Source organism: Ctenopharyngodon idella, chromosome 10 (assembly GCF_019924925.1).
Source record: "Ctenopharyngodon idella isolate HZGC_01 chromosome 10, HZGC01, whole genome shotgun sequence".
Taxonomy (NCBI): domain Eukaryota; kingdom Metazoa; phylum Chordata; class Actinopteri; order Cypriniformes; family Xenocyprididae; genus Ctenopharyngodon; species Ctenopharyngodon idella.
In genome coordinates, this window is record NC_067229.1 from 33,676,483 (window position 1) to 33,701,260 (window position 24,778).

Consider the following 24,778-nt stretch of genomic DNA (forward strand, 5'->3'; position numbering starts at 1 on the left):
AGCTTCCGCCAGACCACCTTCCGTACTCAACGTATGAAGAAAGTGTAAAACTCTTGCAGTTCAAAAAGCTTACGCTACGTCCTACGCCTTCCCTATTCAACTTATGGAAAAAGCTTAACTGACGCGACGCCAGTTTACACTTTCTTCGTAAGTTGAATATGGAAGGCGGTCTGGCAGAAACTAGATATTTTACTTCATAACTTGTTAAATATGGATTTTTTTTTTTACACAAACGCATTGCTTTGCTTCAAAAGGCCTTTATTAACCCCCTGGAGCCATGTGGAGTACACGTTTATGGTGGATGGATGTGGATGGAGGCACTTTCTTCAGCTCATACTCGTGACCCCTGTTTACTGCCATTATAAAGCTCGGATGCATCAGGATATTTATTAATATATCTCAGATTGTGTTCATCAGATAGAAGAAAGTCATATACACCTAGGATGGCTTGAGTGTGAGTAAAGCTTGGGGTCAATTTCATTTGAAAGTGAACTAATCCTTTAAAGATTTTGTAAGCATATTGTATAGTTGTGCATGGAGTCAATTGTTTTATTTGTGATGAAACATGTCAAATTGTGTGGACATAATTTTTGGCCAGGGTGTCATACAAGCAATTATGAACACATGCAAAAACAAGAAAGAACCAACGAAATATTAATAACTGATTATATTGTAGCCAATGAATGTTTTTTTTTTTCTGTGAACTTTTTTTTTTTTTTTTTGAATAATAAAATAAAACCTGTAGCTGTAGTTTGCCTTTTTTGCCAAATAATTTTGTCAGATAAATACCTTAACCAAGTTTAGCGTTTTGTTCTTCCCTCATATGTAAAATATTTATAAAAAAAAAAAAAAAAAATTAAACATATTAAATACATATATTTTAATGATTTAATCTAACTTTTAGGGTCATTAAAAACTAATATCTCCTCCAGACATCACGTTTACTGTATGTATGTAAGTATATATACACATAGGCATATTTTAGGACTATTAAGATTTTTGGTTCTTTTTTTAAATTCCCAGATGATTCTCATTAGATTCTTGTTAGTAAAATGTGGTTCGAAATACATGTAGGCTTCATTTCCTTATTGATTTATACATTTCTTTCAATTTTGGCGTGAAACATGTACAGAATAGTGATATTCACCCATAGCAGTTCCCTGTGCGTGGTTTTTACAACAACAACAAAAAAATGAGAGCAACCTAAATAAATTTTCTCTCTCCTACAGAAAATGGACAAAAACAAAGATGGAGTTGTGACATTGGAGGAGTTTGTTCTTGCCTGTCAGGAGGTATGTTCACATTACATGCTGTAAGTGATTTCAGCTGTTTTACTTACATCTGCCTTAGTCTTATGTTCACAATTCAGAACCATAATAATTATTTATGGCTTAAAAGAGCACTAGTTATACAGATTCTTACTGTTTACAGAGGCTGATTGTTTGGTTCAGTAATATCTGTCCGGTAGAAGGGAAATTTTATGCATGGTATTTAAAAATATACTTTTTTCCTGCTATTTTTGCCACATATGTAATAACTGGGGAAAAAAAAAAAAAAAAAAAAAAAAAATCCACTGCGATGTTCATGTAACGTGATCCAGTTTCACTGAAAAGATTATGCTGCCACAGTGTGGTCAAACAGATGAACTACATGTAAAAGTTTCTCTTTTTTTCACCAGGATGAAAATATGATGAAATCCATGCAGCTCTTTGAAAATGTGATGTAGAGAAGATCAACCAGAAGAAGAAAATAGCAAAACAGAGAGTGGGAAAAAGAAAGCAAGAGGGATTTATGTTTAAATATATATTTGCTTTCACATGGACTGAGTTCTGGGGGGATATTATGGCCTGAGAGGGATGAGAGTCTGTAGGCTTTGTTTTTCTCTCTCTATTCAAACATTGTAACATATTTAATGTTGTCTCTTGCTGGTGTTTTGGGAGACTATCAGCCCAGAATCCACCTTGATCCAGCCACGGAAGACTGCATATGTTTGAAAGGCATTGTGCGATGCCCGACTAGTGGGTGGCGATGATCAACACCCTTCTTTCCCCGTGAAAAGGAACGCCAGTCTCAAACTTTTTCCGTTTGCTTGACCCTAGAGCTCAGGACTCTTGGTGTACTGGAACTGCATCCAGGAGGAAATACAGCCTCCTATGCTTGCTTTCTTGCCAAAAGAGCTTGCATGAAAAAAAAAAATGAAAAAAAAAAAACAGCAGATATGTTCCCTATGAGTTGCTTGAAAATTATCTTGGCCTTCAAAAATAGTTTTATGATTTATCTATGACATGGGGTTTGAGGGATACTTAATTGGATGTTGATTTTGTGTCTTTGTGTTGTCAGCGTTGTTTGTTAGTAATTGCTGTTTCCAGTCTGCCCGTTTATGTCTATCTGTCTCAGTACTTGCCAAGCCATTTTTGCCCACTAGATCATAGTGAATAAGGTGGGACAGAAGTTAAAAATGTTTGTGTCTACGTGGGAGTATGTGAGGAGTACTTAAGAGATTACAAATTCACAACTGACAATCTAGTCCCTGGACAAAACAGTATATTTACGAGAACAAAAACCCAGATAAATTACATAAAATAAAGGTGGAAAGAAATATTTATATAGAGGTCAAGTGGTCAGGTTGAGTCATAAGAAATATAAGCTATGTATATAATTGCAAGTGTGGTGCCACATGAAGAAATGTCCAGTGAGGCAAATACAAACTGTGAAAACGAAATATCAGAAATATGCTGTGCAATTCAAATCTCAGTCAAAACTTATTAAAACGTTTGTGGAATTACATTCAGCTGTGTTTTATTATTTCATTGTTCATTATTATATTATAATAAAACTTTTTTTTTTTTTACTTAAATGCTGGGTTCAGTCTTTTAGGTTATTTTGCTATGTTATTATTAATATTTTTACGTAGGTGCTGGAGAGTATGAATGGCATGGTAACACTTTACAATAGGGTTCATTAGTTAACTACATTAGTTAACATGAACTAAAACAAACTTATAATGAACTGCTCTTATACAGCATTTATTATTCTTTGTTAATGTTAATTTCAACATTTACTAATACATTATTAAAATCTTGTTAACATTAGTTAATGCACTGTGAACTAACATGAACAAACAATGAACAACTGTATTTTCATTAACTGACATTAACAAAGATTAGTAAATACAGTAACAAATGTATTGCTCATGGTTAGTTCATGTTAGTTAATACATTAACTAATGTTTAACTAATGAACCTTATTGTAAAGTGTTTATGACATTGTCAGAGATGGATTTCTCAATAAGGAGGTATGTCATAATTGAAAAGGCAGCCATAATTATAATTCAGTTACTAACTCAATATTCATGTACCTCACAGTATGTACGTTTGTGGAATAACATTCAGCTGTGTTTTCTTATTTCATTGTTTATTATTATACTCTAAAAATTTTGTTGTGTTTTTACTTAAATGTTGGGTTCAGTCTGTTGGGTTATTTTGCTGGGTTATTATTATTTTTACGTATAGGTGCTGGAGAGCATGAATGACATTCCTATATAGTGCATTATTATTATTATTATTATTTAAAAAATGGATTATGACTTCTGAAATTCATTAAATGTTTAATCTCAATCAACAATGTAAATGTTTTATTAAAATGTTTCACTGTGATAACTTTGATATTTTATGAAACGGAGAACAGAATAGATCAGTGGTACTCAACTAGTGAGTTTGCAACCCAACAAAAATGGATGTGTCACGAACAGCAGGGAATAACCTGACAAAGCATAAATAATAGTGTATATTAAGGATATTAAAATAAATCAGCTCAGTAATTAAAAATAAGTATGTAAATAAATAAATACTTCCTAATCAAAATACAGAAGTTTGTATTCATCTGTTACTTGGCAATATCACATCAAATTCTAATCTTTACCACACATAAAAAAAAAATAAAAAAAATCCATTATAATTTACCAAATCCTTCCAGTGCAATTCCGAACAGAAACAAGAAGTAAAATAAAAGTGCATTGTTTTTCTAATGCACGGAGTTCGAGAGTGTAATATATTGAATTTAAATTTTTTTAAGACATGCTTAGTCTGGTCAGTCTCATGCTCTCTTCAGTACATATCAATCATACCCTAACTCCGTGATTCTCTGTCTATGGAGTTCATTCATTGGCTGGACTGGAGGACCGTCCCATAATGGGCGTGATATTCTCAATGTGGGTTAGTGTGTCCATCCTGCACTCGAGCGCGCGACACAGTTCACCCTACGTCCAGACACATACATAGACTGCAGAGATGGATCTCGAACAAATGGGTCCCCAAACCTTCCTTTACGGTATGTAATACATTAAATACTTAACCTGATCCGTTCTGTGTCATACAGTCTATTAGATCATACGTATAGGACGTAAACGTGGCAATATGAACTTGTAAGTTAAGCAAACTGAGGATGGCGTACTGTGGTAGCTTGCCAGCTAGCCCAAGTTATATTATCAGACTCAAACTGCTTAAAAGCAAATGTTGATGTTTTAACCGGTGTAATTACATTGTATTATCTTTCTTAAATGCCTTGATATGGAGTGACAAACTAAAGCACGTGTACAGCATGAATTCGCACTAGCTAATCGATTAGCACAAGGTTAATCTCATAAGGATAATCAGCAGTTAACCTGACACCAATTTATGTTTGTTCTAGCTTTTATGATCAAATTAACTTATGAATTAAATGTATTTAAAGCAACGAAAACGAAACCTTCACTGCTCATGTCTCCCTGCACGCGCTCTCTAAACACGTGCATTGGCCTTGGCGCTCCAAAATGGCGTCACTGTGCTACACGTGTTAGATGAGAAAACGCATTAAGTGTATTAATTTCTCTTGCTAGCTTGAAGCTGAAAGTTGTATTCTTCGTTATATCCAATAAGTTAATTGGATGTTCAGTATGTACTGTTTTTTCGTTTGTTTTCTTAACAAACATACCCTGTTATTTGATCAAATTATACCAGTGCTAACGGGGTTGCAAACTATTGGTACCAAAAAAGAGCACTTCACAAATCTCGCCACGTGGAGTTTCTTGCTTTCACATAAAGTTAGTTATGTTGCGGTAATACACCGTTTGAAATGTTCTCAAATAAAACCGTCATGCAGTGAAATGACGGCTAGAAATAATACTTTAACGAATCGGATTTAATCAAACCGAGCGATTCACTGACTGATTCATTAAACCAAGATCCGTGTAGGGACCACGTGTCGACGTAAATGAATCACTGCATTGGTTTTGATAAAGAGTTGATCGAAAGTACCGGTTCTCTGAAGTTAGTTACGTTACACTACCCTTTATTAAAGGTGTCTTAATGCTTTTAATTTAATATAAACTTTTGTTTGTGTTTACAGGTTGTGAGCTCAAGGCAGGCAAGGATGTCAGTTTTAATCCAGAGGATGATGATTATGATCATCAGTTATCAGTCAGAATGGTATGTTGCATTTGCTGTCTAACCTCTCTGGGGTCGTTTTAAATGGTCATCAAAGTTTTATTAACATTTAAATGTTATACCTAAGACATTTGTTCCTGTTCCTGCAGGCCTGCGTTGATCCCGCAACAAAAGATGAACTGAACGTTGTGGAGATTGAAGGGCACGATTCAGAGGGTCAGAAGGTTAAAGCAGTTCTGGCCACACTCAAGCCTTCCACCCTCCCCAGTGTAAGCAGAGTCATCGTCCCTAATGAGCAATGTCATTTCACACATCTTTTGGTTAAGCTTGAGTTTATCTCCTGGAATTGCTCTGTTTGATTTTAACTATAGATGTGTTTGTATTTCAGGTGTGTTTGGGTGGGTTTGAGATCACTCCACCTGTTGTGTTCCGTCTACGTTCTGGTTCTGGTCCAGTTCACATTAGTGGACAGCATCTCGTCAGTGAGTACTTGATAATACTTGAGGAGGTCTATGATTATTTACTGTTGTCTCAGATAAACATGTGGAAAACTGCTTCAGGAAGCCTCACTAAGTTTCTTATTGAAATCTTTCTTTCAGTCATGGGAGGAGACCAGTCCTTTGATGAAGAGGAGGAGGAGGAGGAAGAAGAAGAAGAGACCGTGACGACAGCTAAGAAGAGACCAGCATCACTGACTGCTAAGCCTTCAGTAAGTTCTTAAATTAATTTTTAGGATTCATTATGATACTTAAATTTTGTAGCTGATTTTTTAACCAACTTTCATAGAAAAAAATGAAGTTGGATGAACAAGAGGAGGAGGAGGAGGAGGATGATGATGACGATGATGATGACGACGATGAAATTGAGTAAGTGTGGTCTTTGCCATCTTTAGTGTTATAGAAATAGCAGCTATTTTTAAATAAAATTATATTTCCATTTTACCTTCCAGTGATGAAGAGGATGATGATGAGGATGATGACGATGAAGAGGAAGAAAGTGAAGAAGAGTCACCTGTAAAGGTGAGATGAGTTCAGGCACCTTAAAGGGTTAGTTCACCCAAAAATGAAAATTGTCATTTATTACTCACCCTCATGTCGTTCCAAACCCGCAAGACCTTCGTTCATCTTCAGAACACAAATAAAAGATATATATTTTGATGAAATCTGAGAGGTGTCTCATAGAACAAAATTACCACATTCAAGGTCCAGAGAAGTAGCAAAGACATCGTTAAAATAGTCAATGTGACTACAGAGGTTCAACCTTAATGTTATGAAGTGATGAGAATACGTTTTGTGTGCAAAAACAAATAAAAATAACTTCATTCAACATTTTTTATTTTTTCTCCCCTCTACCCTGTCAGTCTTCTACACAGTTGACACAGTGCAGCTCTTCCGTGTTTACGTCCAAACGCCGGCTCAGTATTGGCTGACGCTGTTCACGTGAGCACCACGATGCGTGTGATGCTGACACAGAGTCGGCGTTCTGACGTAGAACACAAAAGCTTTGCAGTGCGTCTTCAAAGTAAACTATGTAAGAAAATGACAGGGTAGAGAGGAAACTGTTGAATAAAGTCGTTATTTTTGTTTTGCGCACAAAGTATTCTCGTCGCTTCATAACATTAAGGTTGAACCACTGTAGTCACGTTGACTATTTTAATGTCTTTACTACTTCTCTGAACCTTGAATATGTTAATTTCGTTGCTTTCTATGGGAGAAAAAAAATTCTCAGATTTCATCAAAAATATCTTAATTTGTGTTCTGAAGATGAACGAAGGTCTTACGGGTTTGGCCCGACATGAGGGTGAGTAATTAATGACAGAAATTTCATTTTAGGGTGAACTAATCCTTTAAGTTTTGTAGGATGTGTAAAAGTGTAATCAGAAATGCTTATTTCATATTTCCCCTATTGTTCTGTCAGGAAAAGAAGACTGCATCCAAACCACAGACCCCTGCACAGAATGGAAAAGGACCCAAGCCCAGTACACCTGCTAAACAGGTTAACATCTCTTTCTCCTGAAAGAAAATTGTCCACTCTTGAGTTGCAGCATTTGCTGAAGTCTCTCTAGCCTTACTGATTTGATATTTTGCTCTCACAGAACAAGACTCCAGAAAAGGGCAACAAGGGTGACAAGAAAGCACAGACGCCTAAAACACCACAGTCACCTAAAACGCCACAGACACCACGGGTTTTCACTGTCCCAGAGATCAAGGCCAAGATGATGGCAAGTGTAGAAAAGGTGTGTTTTCCTTTGCATCCTCTCTGCATAAGTCACAATGAGTTAATGTGTGTGTGGTAAGAAACCATTACCATTCCATACCTTGATGATGGGATACAGTGTAGTTGATGCATAATATTCTTGCCAAAATAATCATACCTGAAGACATCACTTTCAACATGTTTGTTTTTGTTTTTGTAGGGTGTATCGCTACCAAAACTACAGCCAAAGTTTGAGAACTATGTGAAGAACTGCTTCAAGGCCACTGATGCAAAGGTACGTGTATTGCTGTTTTTCTTTGACATTGATGTTTAGGTCAAAGACAGGGTGGTTTTTTTATATAATGTGTGTGTGTGTGTGCAGGCGAAGTGTCATGAATGAAATGTCTTACCTGTTCTTCTATTTTTGTTTTTCTCCCAAGGTCATTGAGGAGCTCTGGAAGTGGAGACAGAGTGTCAAGTAGAAGAACTGAAACACTTTTTTATTTTGCTTAAATTATTAAGCCTTTTTTTCTTGCCCAAGATTTTAGTTTTTGTTACCCACAATTTTATGTTTGTTTGTCCCCATACCCTTCAGTTTTTATGTCAAATCCGTGCCATTCCTTGAATAGACTTTACTCAGAACATGACCTTTTTCATCCTTTGCAATCTGCCCTCTCCTCACCCCTGTGGTGTTGTCATGTCCATAGAGTGTGGCCTTCATTTGGCAGCCTTGTTGCTCAAATGACTTTCTGAGCAGAAGATTTCAACCTTCTAATTTATATGGAGATTTGTTGACTGTACCCGTCCATGATTTTAAAATGACATGGAAATATGTGCATTGTATTCTGATTAGAGATGCGACTGAGAAGTTGATTTATTGAAATCTTGAAACGCTTGACTTGGTTTGCGATGCATTAGTGGGTTTCAGAATGGTATCAATGATGAATAACATTATTTCAGCAGTGTGTTATTTTTGTAATTGTCCATACCCTGTAACATGCTAGAAGGTGGAATGTATTAAGTGTTTGGGTTTGATTAGTCAACTGTAATAAATCCAAATGCCAACAATGTATATTTTAGTTCATGTCACAATCTGTGCAGCTAAATCTCAACAGAATCAGGACTCAATCTATGAATACGGTTCAGATGCGGTTCTCTTGTTCACCTTTTTTGACTTCCTTGAATCTGTTTAAATGCAAATAAAGTTTATATTTCAGGTTTAAACCCAGCTACTGTGCAGTGTTTTGGACCATAAGTGGCATTTTTAAGTAGTATGAGCAGCTGAGAGCCTACATATAGCATATAATATACATATTAGTGTTATATGTGCGGATGTCTTAATTCAACGTGCTGAAACAAAATTATAAGTGACTAATGTAAATTTTTCAGTTCTAAGATTACCTCAGGAACAGTTGAGAATACCACCGCCGTGGCGTTATAGTGTTACTTTCGCGCGTTTTGTATTTCGCCTCGTGTTGCACAGAAACGTTTCGACTGATTAAAATTATATATATATATATATATATATATATATATATATATATATATATATATATATATATAAATTTTTTTTTTTTTTTTTTACGTTTATATCAGGTCGTTCATTGGTGCCACAGTACGGTTTGCTATTTTGCCAGAAATGGTTATAAAATGTTTCAAATTTTTGTGTACTCTATTTTGTCCATAACTTTGTTCTACACCTTTTTAGCAGTTGAATCAAGTTAGATTATTTTAATGTATATCTGTTAAATATAGCTTTAATATTTTTATTAGACGTTTATTAAATGTAGGCCTAAGTTCTCATCGGAAGACTGCTGTAGACTGACATAAGAGCATTTGCACATAATAGCCTGCAGAGGGCAGTAAAACACCACCCTTTACAAATCAATTTGTAGTTGAGCAACTGTAGAAGTGGTATCACTGCTGTGTGGAAAGGAGCCATGAATACATCCTTTGTAAATTATCCTAAGCATTGATTCTATATTACTGAAGGCTTTCTCAGATGACCCCGACTCAACTGTACACATCACCTTACCCTCTCCAGTCAAAGAGGCCCTGGCACAGGTCACTACTAACAATCTGTCCACAAAGAGCTGTGGTGGAACTCCACAGGTTCACCCTGCGGAGGCTTCGACAGCATCATAATGTAAGGAGTCTGTTAAATCACTTTATAATGGACACCCCTCCATTTACCCCCCACCCAGGCCTTTAAAACAGGTCAGTTCCTGAGAGTCAGCACTTTGGGAGGAGGGAGTTGGTTGCAGAGGGCATAAAGGCATTTTTATGGTCCCACAGGATCCCGCATTTATCTGCTTGAGGACATAAGTGCTTCTTTGCTGTGGCAGGCATAATCGACTGCAGCCAACTACCAAGACTCAGTGTTTATTTGTCGATCAAGTTGTGTAGAACGGCGGTAGGACCTCTGAAAGCAACACATTACTCCAGAGAAGAGTGCTGCTTAGGGATTTGGAATATGCCTCTTCCAAAAACATTAGGGGAATAACAAATTAAGCAAAGCACACGTTTTGTGTTAATGCCAAAACAGAATGTTTATTACTTTTTGTTTGCTATTTACATATTTATCAAATACAAAGTATAATAAAGAGTTTGGAATGCAACAGCACACCTACATCACAGGGGCATTTAACAAACCCTTGTTTCATCTGAATTGTTCTTTCTCTCTGACACACAACATTCAGCCATCGAAGCATGTTTCTGAGGAGTTTCTGAGCTGCAGTTACTGCTGAATAAATCTAACCGATAAAGTATATTGCAACAGCCCCGTATGACGTCATATGCCTCTCTTCTGGACGTTTCATGCGATTCCTCATACGGTTGGGATGTGGTTTCATAAAAAAAAATAAAAAGTAGCTGGTTCCTTTTGACCCTTAAAAAGATGAATATTTATATACTACCCAGCTTTAAAAAAAAAAAAAAAAAGTAGATGATTGAAGAGTGTCTATTTGTGCGTGTTTGTGTCCTTTTATTTCCACAAATGGCCAGATTGGGGGCATTTTAGGTCGTGCAACTCACATTATAAATAATTAAATCATCATTACTTCCCTCTTCTGCATTAATTCTGTATTCTACAGTTCTGAGTGGTGGAGGGGGGATGAAAGGATGGAGGAGAAGATCAGTGGATCTGTAAAAGGGTCAGCTGAGATGGCCTGTTCCTTTCTACAGGTCACTTTGTCAATGAAACTGACCCTAATGGGGATAAAAGTCTCTGTACGCACAGACACACCATCGAAAATGGCCATCATTTATTCAGAGGCTGAGGCTCGTTCGACGCAGAACCTTTTTATTTATATGGGTTTGCTCGCTGTTGGATGGCCATAATTAGTTCCTCACTTTTTTGTCGAATGAAATAGTCTTTCGGGACGGAGATAAGGTCAACCAACATCCTAGTCCATCAAAAAAGAATGAGAATGTCATTTCCTTCTTGAGTTCTGGTACTCATACAAGCGCGGTCACTCCTCCAAGCTTGCCACTCTCCTCGCTCGCCCAAGGCTGTAGGTTCTGCAGGGCGAACAGTGATGAGTTGTGGATGCAGAGCGGGTCTGATGGAACTGAATCAGTCAAAGACTTCTGGAAGGCATCGTGCTGGAGTTGAATCATCAGCCGGTTGGCCTGCTGACGCTCTGCCTCCCTCTCCTCCGCCGTCTGCCGTCTGACATGAGATAGAGAGGGAAAAGATAAAGAGAAAATTAGAGGAGTAAAAGTTTTACATTTGCCACAAACTTGCTCATGTACTGCATCTATTCAGTTTCCAGTATAAAGACTGAATTACAGGATGAAGTGAATCACAAACACCAAGATTACAACAAGATATGGTAATCTTTGAAGGAACAAATCACTAATTGTGAGAATATTTCACCGACGTGTAGATTTGGATAGAAATTTGTGAAATGCACAAGGTTTTGTGGACATGTAACTGAATCAACCGAACCAAAAGGTAAATGTAGAGATTATTTACAGTCAAACCAAAAATTATTCTGACATTTTGGATATTTTTTATATATTTTTACTAGTGGATGCAGGACACTATAGTTCATTTATGTAAGTGAGGATAGCAAAATAAACTGTGACATATTATACCCAAAAATTCGTCATACACTGGACTACCAGTAAAATTGATAAAAATTTGGAACCAAAAATGTTTTGCTTAAGTGTTATCTGACATAATTAAGATTTTTTTTTTTCTGACGCAGTTTAACTCTGAAATCTTGTCATATTTTATAACAATATAAAATATATTTTTTTAAACTATAGTGAATAAACTGCATTAATGAATGAAATGTTCAAGGTGTCTGAATAAATTTTGGCTTGACAGTAAATATTAAATTTGAGAAACATTCAAACAACCCCTCCTCTTCTCCAAAGTGTGGCATGTCGTTAGTGTGTTTGCCTTAATTAATAATTCATATTTCTTCCTGACAACCCCATTATTTTCCCATTAATTCTTACAGATATTACGGCCGTCAGTGGGTCAAATCTAAAAAAAAGAAGAAAAAAAAGAAAAGTGATTTCAGGTCATTACAGACACTAATTTGGTTAGTATAGATAGACAGACAGACAGACAGACAGACAGATCGACAGATAGATAGATAGATAGATAGATAGATAGATAGATAGATAGATTATCTGTATATATTATTATAACTGTATTATAACTGTATAACTATTATTTATGGTCCAAAAAGGCCTAAATTTTAGCCTGTCTTCAGTTTGCTAAAATTTTAAATAGGGCAATAATTTATATGACAGATAAAATATTTCAGTCCACTCAGTGATTCCATGTCCTTATTTGAAATCATTCCCATCATTTCTGTTACCTGTTTAAAGTGACTCTGGCTAAAACCACGTTAGTAAAAAATCAGGACACCTATTTCACAGTATGTATTATTGCATTATCAATGTCCAGATTCCAGACAAATGTTTAGAAAATTATATGTAATGGGAAATATTATTCTAGTTCTTGTGCCTTTGTTCCTTTAATCACAAACTGAATGTTCACATGAGTTTTACATCATTTATCTTAGCATTTCTTCATCTTATATTAGTATATACCTCACTTTCTTTCTCTGTCTCACCTCCACTTGGTCCTGCGGTTTTGAAACCAGGTTTTGACCTGGGCGTCTGTCATCTTCAGAGTTTTGGCCAAGGCTGCTCGTTCAGCGCTGGCCAGGTATTTTTGTCTGTGGAAGCGCTTCTCCAGCTCACAGATCTGCACTCGGGAGAAAGATGTGCGGGGCTTCTTTCTTTTAGGTGGTGTGCGGTTCTGGTACGGGTGACCAATACGCCGAGCCACAGTAAAGGGCGTTAGAGCTGCTGTGGTATGAAGAAGGCAAGAAAAGCCACAGAGTGAGAGATGGGGAAAGTCGTGATGAGTCTGTCACAGTTTATTGACCTCTTTCTATCACAATGAATAATTTTTCTTATAGTAGAAAAAAAGCCTAATTGCAATCTGCCTTTTTTTAAGTTTCAATATGCCTTTTATAATATAATGTTTAAAAAAAGTATTTTGCACATCCATCTACACTGTAAATGATTTCCGTTGTTTTCAGAGTGTATTTTAAATACATTTAAATGTAAAAACAGACTGTACAAACCCCCCAGAAATGGGATGCATTTTAATTCTATTAGATGAAGAATGCACTTTTAATCTTTTATTATTTTTATGAAGGACTGTTAAGAAGTAAACAGCTTTTTGCACAGTAAAACAGCATTTGCTTGTAATTGTGTGCTGCATTAACTAGCCTAAGTTTCTGACTCTTGCTGAGTCAAAGGAAAACTGCGTTCATCATCATTTTTAAATTACTCCATACCTTTATGCACTTTAGATGTCAGATCAGACATTGTGTTATTGATTGATAAATACTAAAAAAACCCCTCATAAATAGATGAATTGCTGATGCTCTTAGGATTCGTTGAGAGGCCTGTTACTCAGGTTACACAATAAAATCACACAAAACATAACCTATTAATGTTGCATCAAATACAAACAGCAGCTGTTCTTCTAATGACTGTAATTTCCTATATTGTTCATTTATTTATTACCTAAAAAACACAGAGCAGCAGAGACCGCCTGTTCTCGCAGCTATAGGTGGCAATAATTAAAGCTGGTAAAATATTGATATGTCTTTCTAATGGAACAGCGTTCGCCATTTGCCCCAGAATAAAGCAAGCTGGTGATCTATGTGACAGCTCTGAACTAGAGTTTACATTCATATGCAAAAGAGCGGTTAACTAAATATAACAATACTCATTTACTCCCGTATTTATGTACGTTTGGTAGATGTTCAATACATATTTGGAGAAAAAAATATCCTATAGGCCCATATTTTCACTTAATTTATTCAAATAGAACAGACTATATTTCAGACGCCTTATAAATTTTTTGTATGATTTTAACGATTATAATTATTTTGATAGGCTTTATGTGTTAAAATCTGATGGCGCTCGAAGATTAAATAGTTATTCATAGGCCTATTACAAAGTAAATTAAAAAAAAAAAAATCTTAATGCTGATAAAAAGCTGTAAACACACACTGACGTGTTTCTTTCGCCCTTCTTCTTTTAATTTCGCCTATAATCGGTACAGGTGTTTCACGCTCTTCAAGGTCAAATAAAACTAAAACGAGCTCTTCAGCAACATCCATTTATCTGCCGCCTCTTTATGGAAACACCAGGATCAAGTTTCCCAGACAGTCTGTCTTATATTTATTGTATTGAAACCTCCATCAATTCATCCTTGTGATTCTTTCACAAGCAAACACGCAACATCATCAGAGCTACACAGCTAAAATAAAAAATGATAGAGATTTTGTACATTTATGCTATTTGGGGGAATACATTTCTATTACTGCGTAATTAAACTATACTTTAAATACGTTTAATAAACTACTAAGAAAATAGTTTTCTTAGTAGTGTGTTAATATGAATATATATTGAAAACATATTACCTAACTGTTTAAATGTACTTTAATGATAACTGAAGCGTAATATATTATAATACGCTTAATGTTATTGCAAATGTATGTTATTATCACCAATAAACATGTAAAAAATACTTTTTATTTTAGTTCTTCACTTTTGATAATGCCGTTCTATACATGAAATTTAAATAAAAAATAAATACATTTGAAACAAGAAAACACACAAACAAACACACACACACACACACACACACACACACACACCAGAGGTTTTACATTTCATAAGTTGTACGTCTGCTTGACTTTTTCTCTGTCAAACAACATCTACAAACCACCGCCATTTTAAAATACATCACAAGTATGTTAAAACATAATTCACTTAGAGCTTGGGCTTTTTACAGTTATGTTTGTCTTATTGTTATACGACGCAAATGGCGAACTTGAGTGATTTTTGTTTTCTCGGTCAGTTTACCATTTCCTGATTCCTAATATTTCAACCACGTGGAGCTTTTTGTTAGAAAAACGAAAGGAACAGATGGAAAAAATGCGAGTATTTATTTACCTGCAAACCTGTCTTTTGCGAAGCGTTGACTGCTCTCCATCCAGGGAAAACTGAGGCTCCCAAGTCCGGGTACCGCGCTGGCCATGGGTGGAGGCACGGCCGCGGTCAGGGGCCTGTGAGCCGGGACCCTAATCACTCCTCCGGGTGCAAGGGTCAAGTTCACTCCGTATGGACTGGATTCCTCATATGGTGCCGCGATACCATGAAATGTGCCGGTTAGTGTCGTGTACGGCGTTGCGCTCGCTCCCGTTGGGCTGCCGAGATGGTAACTGCCTCCGCTCGCGCTGCTGCTACTCTCGGAACTATTCCTGGTCGAGTTCTGCTGTGACTCTTGATCGGTGCCGCTGAGAATCTGGTCAATACCGAAGCTGATGGGTTCATGTTGGGTAGGTTGTGATGTTTGACTAGTGCCACTTGGGCTGGAGCTTGGGGCTCGGTCCATCCTCACCACCCGAACCTTTCCAGTGGGTTTATTCCACAGACAATTTCCACTGACTTCCCTGGAATTGCACTATGGAAAACTCTACCTCTATGAGTAACGGGGATTCCTAGTAATATCTACTTTGTGATGTATTACTCCTCGAGATTCAATTCTTAACTTAAGATGGCTTGGACGCATTCGTCTGTGGGTGAAAAGTTTTTGGCACGAGGACTTGGCAGATTTCTGGCACTCTCTCTCTCCACTGGATCCCTGCACGAAGCTCGTAGAGCTTTTCTCTTCACTGATTGGACAGTGCTCAATCTCCCTCTCCTTATTGGCTTTCATTTTGTTACAAGCCACAAAATATTGTGACATCATTCTTTAAAATGCAGATCATTTACTTCTCAATTTCTGTATTGGTCAAGTATCTCTTTATTATGGACATGCTGACATCAGCACGTCATCATTAGGCTAGCTCTTTAAATATTTGACTTTTAATAGAGATTCTACAGTGGCCTCATTTGGAAAATATAGCGCTCATCAACTGTATTATTTACCATATATGGCCCTGTCTGTGTAAGAAAAGTCGTTTAATGCAGTTTAAACAGATGAGATGCATAATTTGATGACTTGAGTTTTTTAACAATATATTCTAATGAGAAACTCTAATTGCTTGTATTAAAACAAGGGGCGCTTATTATCCATTTACGCTTTTAAACTAAAAAAAAAAGAAAGAAAAGGGAAAAAAAAGAAGATTTTTTTTTTTTTTATCGCCTCCAGCAATCAGATGAGTGCTTTTGACCTTAAAACTGCCCTCAACCTTTTTTTCTAATATGTCAATCAACTTTAGACTCGTTCTCGGCTTTATTAGATGAAGAGAAAACAAATTAAATATCCTCTTTATTTATTTTGTCCATGGGGCAGTTGGAATGTGGGAATAGGTCGTGTATTGTTCATATAGCTTTAAATTTTATTACATCAGTATAAAGGACAATAGAAAGGATAAAAATGATAACTAAATATATAATAACATGAAGAGGATTTTCAATTGCTGTTCGCTTTAGTCGCTGTTATATGACCATTTAAATTCTAATTATTTCTGATTTATTTAAAATTCTGCTTTATTTACTAATCATGTTAATGAATGGTCTTGGTCACATCTTGGTTTTGTTGAGTGTTTATGGAGAGCCTAGCATTTTTCTCTAAGGCTATAGGCTATATTAGGCTACTCCTAAATATTACAATTAAACACGTCTGAGATAGAAACGTCTTTGACGATGCAATTTAGCATTGGTTTATTTCCGAGATTCAGAGTATCATTTGGCAATAATGGTAACATAACATTGCACATCATCGCACAAGTTACTAAAGCAATTTTAACTTTATTAATGCAGACAGCATCTTACTTTTGAAAGTGTTGTTAAAGCCACGTCAATTATTTTGTTTCTGTTAAATATTTTCTGGAATGTTGAGTTCATTTTATTTAGCACGTATGGGACCATCATAATTTTAATGACTTTTTAGATGAGCTCTTTCTTTAGTTGTTGCATCCGGAACCCGTTAGTTTCACAGCTGTGCGCCTAAAGGAGCCAGTGCTGGCGCTTGGAGAGCTGCACTCCCATGCGCTTATTTAATCGAGAGTGTTGGGACACCCGATCTTCTGACAGCGGATCTAAGTGGTTCCTTGTAATCTGCCACGTAAAAATGATTATGCTCTTTTGGCCTGGCCGCCGCGTTTGATTAGCTTCAGGGGGTGGGAGCTGGTGTGGAGCAAATCCGTTTACTTTGAAGTAGTTGATATTTTAATAGACCATTAGTGAGTTCTGACGCTAAAAAGCCTCGTTCCCCCGGGAGCTCGGCCCTCGTCCAGTGGCTGAAGACGCTTACGTCATTCCCGTGATGCTTGTCGTTGACCCATGGTCACTGTTTCGCTCTAAGCCTATTTGCTTTTATCATGTCACATATTTCAGATCTATCTATCTATCTATCTATCTATCTATCTATCTATCTATCTATCTATCTATCTATCTATCTATCTATCTATCACGTGTTCAAGTAGCCGCAAAGAATAAAATAAATCGCTAGCCTATTCAGTCACATATAAAAATAACGCTCATAAAAACGATATTTTACTTTTCTATTTCTAGGTATTCTTTTTGTTGTTGTTATTATTAGCCTATTATTATTCTACAATAAAAATAATAGGCCTACATTTTGTTTCAAAAGTTAAAGCACTTTTTTAAATGTGCAATTTTGTATTTTTGTAGCCTACATCAATGAAATGTTTTGCATAAATTCAACTTGTAAAAATGTAAGCTTTTCTTTTTTGGTGGGTGGGTAGGCTATATAAAATCCATTCATAACTATATGAGGGACACAAACGGTTTCACCTGGCAGAGCGCTGGAGGAGAGCTCGGACCCACTTCTTATCTTTGACCCGTGCAAACAATTTAGCAGCCGAGAATCAATAGATTGATGAAAACTGAATTAAAAGCGTGAAATCCCTCGCTCAAAGAGCAAATAAAGGAATGGTTGGCGAATTGTTGGAGTAATTACCGGGATCTGCATATGAGCGGGCGCGCGTGCCACCCTGCCCCCGGCGCTGTTTTTATTGCGCGTGTCTGCCGTTATCAATTCTGCCGAACATTTTAAATGGGAGTCTGGCAGCCCGCAGTATAAAAGCGCTCAGATAATATGCAAAAAGACGACGCTGCTTTTGAATAATAAATGACGCACTTTTATAGCGGCTTTAAAACACCTGTGATGCTACGATATGAAAAGACCATGATAAGTAATAGTGCATTTAAAAAGGATCTAGTATGTTTTTATTACTATATTTTAAAAAGCATAGAGTGAGAGAGACGGCGGGAAGGAAATGGGCTGAATGAGGAGGGGCTGGGAGCCAGAGAGATATCTGTATTATTGCAATAAAAGCCAAGAAAAAGTGAAAGGCGCCGAAATTCCCTCCCAGCGAAATACCCTGCTTAATGAAAGTTTAGAGTCTCTCTCTATCTCTCTGCCCATGAAATATTCACTCAAATGTTATATAAAGCTCAGCGCCTAATGTCCTTTATGGCTTTTCTTTGTTTTTCTGCTTGTTGTTCTTGCTTATTATTCTTGGGCTGTAATAGAACTCCTTTTAATTTAGTTTACATGGTGCGTCATCTGCGCCTTTTTCTTTCTTTCTTTCTTTCTTTCTTTCTTTCTTTCTTTCTTTCTTTCTTTCTTTTCATGCATGACAATCAAAATGGAATCACTTTACATGTGCATCACCCTCCTGAAATGACAGTAAAACGTGTAAGTTTGTGTAAAAAATATATAAAAAATATATATATATAAAAAATATAATTAAAAATGGTGGTAAGAAAGTAAAATGTATTGGATTTTTACAGTCATATTGATGAATGCATACACTGACACATTATGTGCAGTTATGTGTATCAACACATTCGAAAGTTTTTAAGCCTTCTGGTCTGTTCATCATTTCTATAATAATTAGCTTGTGTGGAGGTTATACAAGTTAAACAACAGAACCTTTTAATTAAGATGATAGTTCTGTCTTTTAAGATCTTTGTCTCCCACAATTGTGAAAGTGCACACTATTTGTTTATTTGAGTTATTCGCCTATGTGTATTTGACATATTTGTATTGTTGTATTTTATTTGCTGTTCAGAATTAAACCATTTCCTTTTTATATTCTGAAAACAAAACTGCTTGAAATGAAATGAGCGTGGTGGGTTGTAATGGGAATGGCATTTGATTATTTTAACAAGTACATTTGATCACCACAATAAATTATAAATTAATCCACACACACACACACAAAAAACAAACAAACAAACAAAAAAAATTCTATAGTAGGCTATTACAATCCACCAGTAGTGATATAGATTGTAACAACAGCACTCTTTGTACCTGACATTAATTGACACAGTTTAGACACACAATTTTCTAAATTACTTTAATTTGCATCAGATAAATATGGGAACAATATATAGAAGTTTGAGACACATAAAGCACACTGAGTAACAGAGTAACACTTTCCTTTCTGCCCTAATTGATTCATATCATTGAGTCTTCAACATTTCTGAATGCAGATGCACACATTTTTAATCTATATGTCCCCATGAATATCCAGCTGATAGATTTACAGTTCTCCAAGTTTCACAACAAGACATGAGCAGATTCTACCAAACTAAGATGCATTGCTTGATCAATTAAGACTAAAGACCATTTACTGTAATACACATCAATTCTTCTGAATAATTTTAGCAGTCTGTGACTGCAAGACTGATTAATACAGTCATTTGTTGGGTTCTGACTTCATGCATCTTCTGCATCTTTTTTCTATTGTTCTTATTCAGCTTACAATCAGCTATTATTATTATTCTTTGTCTTTCTCGACTTCTTATTGTTGTTGTTTTTCTTGTTGCTTTTATTAGTAATCTGCGATGTATGGTAATATGAACCTATCTATACAGTGGAGAATCAGAAAGCAGCTGAATCAGGAAAGACCCCCTACCGTGGGACACTGTAAACAGAAGCAGATCTCTCTGTGTGTGTTTGGGGGTTGTACTGCCACAGGCTTTTCCTTTTAGAGATCTCAGAAACTGCTCCTGATTGAGAAACCTGAAAAAAAAAAAAAAAAAAAAAAAATGAGCAAGAGAGAGAGGGAGTGTGCAACGCACAGCTGTTTAAGACAATAGAGCAGGCTTTAGTGTAACCTGCTCACTGGGAGCATTTCAGCAACAAAGAGCCAAAGAGGAGTTGCCCCAGGGAGGAAATGGATAGCCTCTCTCTCCCCCTCCTCTTCCAGAGCTCTCTCGCTCACTCGCTTTGGTTCACACAGACACACAAGTGCATCTCTGTGCCTCATTATTGCTCAGTGTTCAGATGAGCTACGCTCCATTGAGTGAAGAGATGGAGAGAGTTTAACACACCACGCTGTGTAGAAATGAGCCGCAATCGGAAGTGCTCCTCTCGATGTGTGTGTTTGACTGGACCTTGTTTGATGTGATGCAAAGATTGTGGTCTTGTAAATGCTTCACTATGGCCATTTAGTATTTCCACATTCTGTCTGTCTTGATGAGCTTTATGAGTAACATAAAACAGTTCTGCCCATCTAGTCCAAACTTAAACTAAATAAAACTAATCCAACTGAAGTTTTTGTTTGTTTGTTTTAATATTATATAATAAAATATTGTATTATTATTAATATTTATGTTGATTTCATGATATTTATTATGTATCATATTTTTATATATTATTATGCTTTTAAATTGTATATTTTATTATATTTAATGTTCTAATATTATTTTAATATAAAAATTGTTATTTTTAAATGTATCATTAATGTATTTTATATCTAATATTTTAATATCATTCCAATATTTATTTTATTTTTATTTATAAAAGTATTTTAAGTGATTTATTTTACATTCATGTATTTTATAATATCTAAAAATTTTATATCATTTTAATATTTCAATTTACATTTATTTTATTTTTTATATTTTACATTTACGTTATATCTAAATTACATAATGCGTCTGGATCAATAAAGAAAACATTAATGACAGTCAACTGAGGATCACAGAATGTCATCTAAAACATTACCAAATCAGACCCCATACAGAATCCATTGATCTAACAGGTAAAGTCATCATCAAACGGGCAGAAGTGATCGCTGTACATGGAAAGCAGATTAACATTGTGTGTGCCGGAGGGGATGCTGGATCTGTGGCATGTGGAGAGCAGAACCGCTGCTCTGATGGTTGAGTGCGAGGCTATGTTTTGCTTTAATGGAAAATGAGACGGGGCAGACGAGGGGGGGGATTGCATGTTGAGGGGGGCAGCTGCAGGAACCATTGCAAGAGTTTGCAATGAACTTTTGTTGGGACACTTGATGGCACACTTTACAATTATTGTCTACCTGCTCTGAATTCACATTCAGTGTGTTTATTTTGCCTCGTAATACATATGCATTGTGTTTTCCTCTTCACATGTATCTATATCTGTGTGTACATGCTCATGCATTGATACATTGAGCCTGCGTGTGTGTGTTTTGCGCGTGTGTGGTGTCAGGTGTCAGCCTCGCCGTGAATCGTGTCAGAGGCACTCAATAAAAGGCGATTATGCAGTGTGTCGCTGTGCCTCTCTTTGTCTTCCTAACGACTGGCTTTTGACCTTCTCACCCTGCCTGCTGCCTGCCGGCGGGAGGGGAGGGAGCGCGGACCAGCTGCCACCAGTCTTACTGCCCCTCTCGTTGGCAGAGGCCTCCGCTACAGCCCCTGCTCCTCCCAGCACGCTGGGCCCTCAGGGTGGAGCAAGCTGTTGAGCCACCAGTCTCCCTGCTGTCCCACCTGCCCTACACACATTTATACATACACACACACCGTCTCTCAGCATTGCCCGAGGCTTCGTTGTCTCCTCCTATGTCTCATCCATCTCCGCTCACTTCCAGTCCGTTCATTTCATGTTTTGTCACTTTTTTGGGGGTTTAGTTTTAGTGCTATTTTCTTTTAGTAGCAATAGTTGTTTTTCCCTCCAAGCTGTTTTCATCTGTTTACAGAGTTAACTGTCAGTTTTAAGTTACATTAGGTGGTGACATACTTGTAGCACAGTTTATAGACTCTTCTACTGGTTTGAGGGTGTTTATAGGATTTTCTATTAATGTTGTTTGCTGTCTAGAGTATGTGTGTGCTGACATCCAACATGAGGCTACTGGGGAATAACAGTGCTAGTTATGGACATTGAAAAACAATGGAAACATTTTACAGTGAGATTCAATTAGCATTAGCATTAGCATTAGGTATCATGGACTAACCATGAAAAATGTGTTTTACAGCATTTATTAATCTAGATTAATGTTATTTATCATTGTTTGTTCATGTTTGTTCATACTACATGAATTTTAATTTAGCCTATACAACTTGAAATGCTAAAAAAATACATTAGAATATGTTCAAGCATTAATCTACAATGATAAATGCTTTAAAAGTATTGTTCATTGTTAGTTCATGATATCAATAGTTCACCCAAAAACTGTATGGGTTTCTTTCTTCTGTGGAACACACACACACACACACACACACACACACACACACACACACACACACACACACACAAACACAAAGATAAATTGAGGAACTAATATTACTCATAGAAAAAGAAAGTCAATGGGGTCAAAAACAACATTGGACCCCTCTGACTTTAATATGGACAAAGCAGTGAGATTTATTCGTCTTATTATTATCATCAAGTACGTAAACATGTAGGCTATGGTGAACTGAAGTATATACAGGAATTAATTATGTGATTATTTTCTCATTACCTTAATAGCTTCGACATATTTCAACCAATTAAAAAATGTATGCCACATAGTTAGTTTTAGAAATGTCCACAAACGCTCATGCAAACCAGTAGCACTCGTGAGCCAAACCAATGGACACACACACATAGGCTACACTCAGAGACGGTTCTTTCTGCTCTTTTCTTTCTGACATCTCCATGATGGATGGCTTTCAAACACACACTTTATGAGCTGAGCATTCATCTGGATTCACAGCATCCACAACCAGATTTATCTGGGACGTGTATGAATGTGTGTGTTAGTGTGTGTGTGTGTGTATGCACGCGCATGTGTGAACCGAATGTGAGAAAGAAAAAAAAAAAACTGGGTAGAGACAGAGAAACAGTGAGGGGGAAAAACGCACAGGGTGCTTTTCATCCATTCTGCGGTATTTTTTTGTCTGAAATCTCAGATATAACTTTCATTCAGAATTATTGCGAATTTTAAATAGAAAAAAACCCACTAATACATTTAGAAGATTTTCCCACAGGTGATCGGCGAGCCTCAGTTGTCAATCAAAGCTTATGGGCGGGGCTCCATGTGGCCAGTAGAGTTTGTAATGAAGGTGCTCTGCAAGTTGACATAAGTTTAGGAGAGGACTGTCAGGACAGGGGTTTGGAATTTAGTTATTCTCTCTCCTTCTCCCTCTCCTCCTGTCTCTCTCTCTCCCTCCTCCCCACTTTTCAGAGCGATTAACGCCCGGAGGATAAGACAATAAATCCTGGCCGCGCTGAATGAACGCCATTCATCATATTCATTTTCCTGTCGATACAATTATGAAAAGCCTCTGGCCTTTCTCTCTTTCTCTGGAACTCAATTCTGCTCAGGGAAAACGCAATTAGTGTGAGAGTAGGAGAAGGCTATCTTCAACTCCCTCTCCTCGATTCATCCCTTTCTCCATCCCTCTGTACCTTCAACTTTTCCCGTTTCGTTATTCCCCCCTCTCATATAGCTGAGCGAGGGAGAGGTTGTGCGGTCCGCGCCGCTCGGAGTTGAGAAGTTGCCCTCTCCGTCCATCTGCTCCATGCGGTCGGTAGTTGGAACGCAGACTGACACCTGCTGGTCAGCGTCTCTGTCGACTCTGAGGCACAGACGTTATTGATTTATCATTATATGTGTTTATAAAGCATTTCTCGGGCCGACTGCACTTTGTGTATGTGTGTTCAAACAGGAGTCTTGTAGATGATACATGTGCTTTTATAATACACACTGCATCATACTGTACCTCGCTTGATGTATAGAGTCTGCGCGAGAGGAAAATAAATTTCCATTGCCGCGCGAACGTGTGTTATTCCAGTGCAATAATTTGTTTCAATGTAATGTTTCTATTTGAGTTAGAGACGATGACAGTGTGAACCATAAAGTGGAATACGTGCTGTACTGTGAATATATCACGGTATTTTATGAACATGCTAAAATATCATTTACACTCTCTGAGCAGCACTGAGGAATAGATTAGTTGAAATAGAGAGGGGAGATTCTTGAATCCCATAATGCTTTTAAAAACATTTTTTAAAAATCTTTTCGCTATTATTGTTGCACGGAGAGAGCGAGAAAAGGACATTGATGTGGGCAGGGGGAAGGAGTGTACAGGTGAATGAGAACAGGAGGGAGAGATAGAGCTACTTTATGAACGCACGAGAGAGAAGAGGAGAGCAATAAGGTGAGTAACCAGCCCTGCGGCCCTATGCTGCCAGACTATTTAAAAGTTATTAACACACATCTTTAAAATGTAGAGCCAAAGAGAGAGTCAGGAAGATGGGCAAAAAAACAACTCTGTTAGAAGAGGATCCGCATGGATGGATGGATGGATGACTGAATGGACAAGAGCAGTGCGTTAGACGAGAGAGAGAGACAGGCCAGGTGTGGGGCCAGTCGTCCTCTGTG

General features: G+C 37.0%; 3 protein-coding genes across 5 annotated transcripts in view; 2 read left to right on the plus strand and 1 right to left on the minus strand.

The window, feature by feature from the left end:
- Nucleotides 1–2,787, plus strand: part of kcnip1b (Kv channel interacting protein 1 b) — a 42,124-nt gene extending 39,337 nt beyond the window's left edge. For all 3 annotated transcript variants that reach the window (XM_051909364.1, XM_051909365.1, XM_051909367.1), the window contains exons 7-8: nt 1,230–1,292; nt 1,679–2,787. In XM_051909364.1, coding sequence (XP_051765324.1) covers nt 1,230–1,292; nt 1,679–1,726 — 111 coding nt within the window. In that variant the 3' untranslated portion in view covers nt 1,727–2,787. The remainder of the gene's footprint in view (nt 1–1,229; nt 1,293–1,678) is intronic.
- A 1,376-nt stretch (nt 2,788–4,163) lies between these two features.
- Nucleotides 4,164–8,847, plus strand: npm1a (nucleophosmin 1a). Its single transcript, XM_051909362.1, has 11 exons — nt 4,164–4,329; nt 5,386–5,465; nt 5,573–5,692; nt 5,812–5,905; nt 6,023–6,132; nt 6,210–6,289; nt 6,373–6,442; nt 7,341–7,418; nt 7,519–7,659; nt 7,840–7,914; nt 8,060–8,847. Exons 1-11 carry the CDS (start codon nt 4,290–4,292, stop codon nt 8,099–8,101), a joined length of 930 nt encoding a protein of 309 aa, XP_051765322.1. The 5' UTR covers nt 4,164–4,289; the 3' UTR covers nt 8,102–8,847.
- A 1,295-nt stretch (nt 8,848–10,142) lies between these two features.
- On the minus strand, nt 10,143–15,919 carry tlx3b (T cell leukemia homeobox 3b). Its single transcript, XM_051909363.1, has 3 exons — nt 15,120–15,919; nt 12,713–12,950; nt 10,143–11,289 (listed from the first exon to the last, which is right to left on the minus strand). Exons 1-3 carry the CDS (start codon nt 15,559–15,561, stop codon nt 11,076–11,078), a joined length of 894 nt encoding a protein of 297 aa, XP_051765323.1. The 5' UTR covers nt 15,562–15,919; the 3' UTR covers nt 10,143–11,075.
- Nucleotides 15,920–24,778: the final 8,859 nt, after the last annotated feature.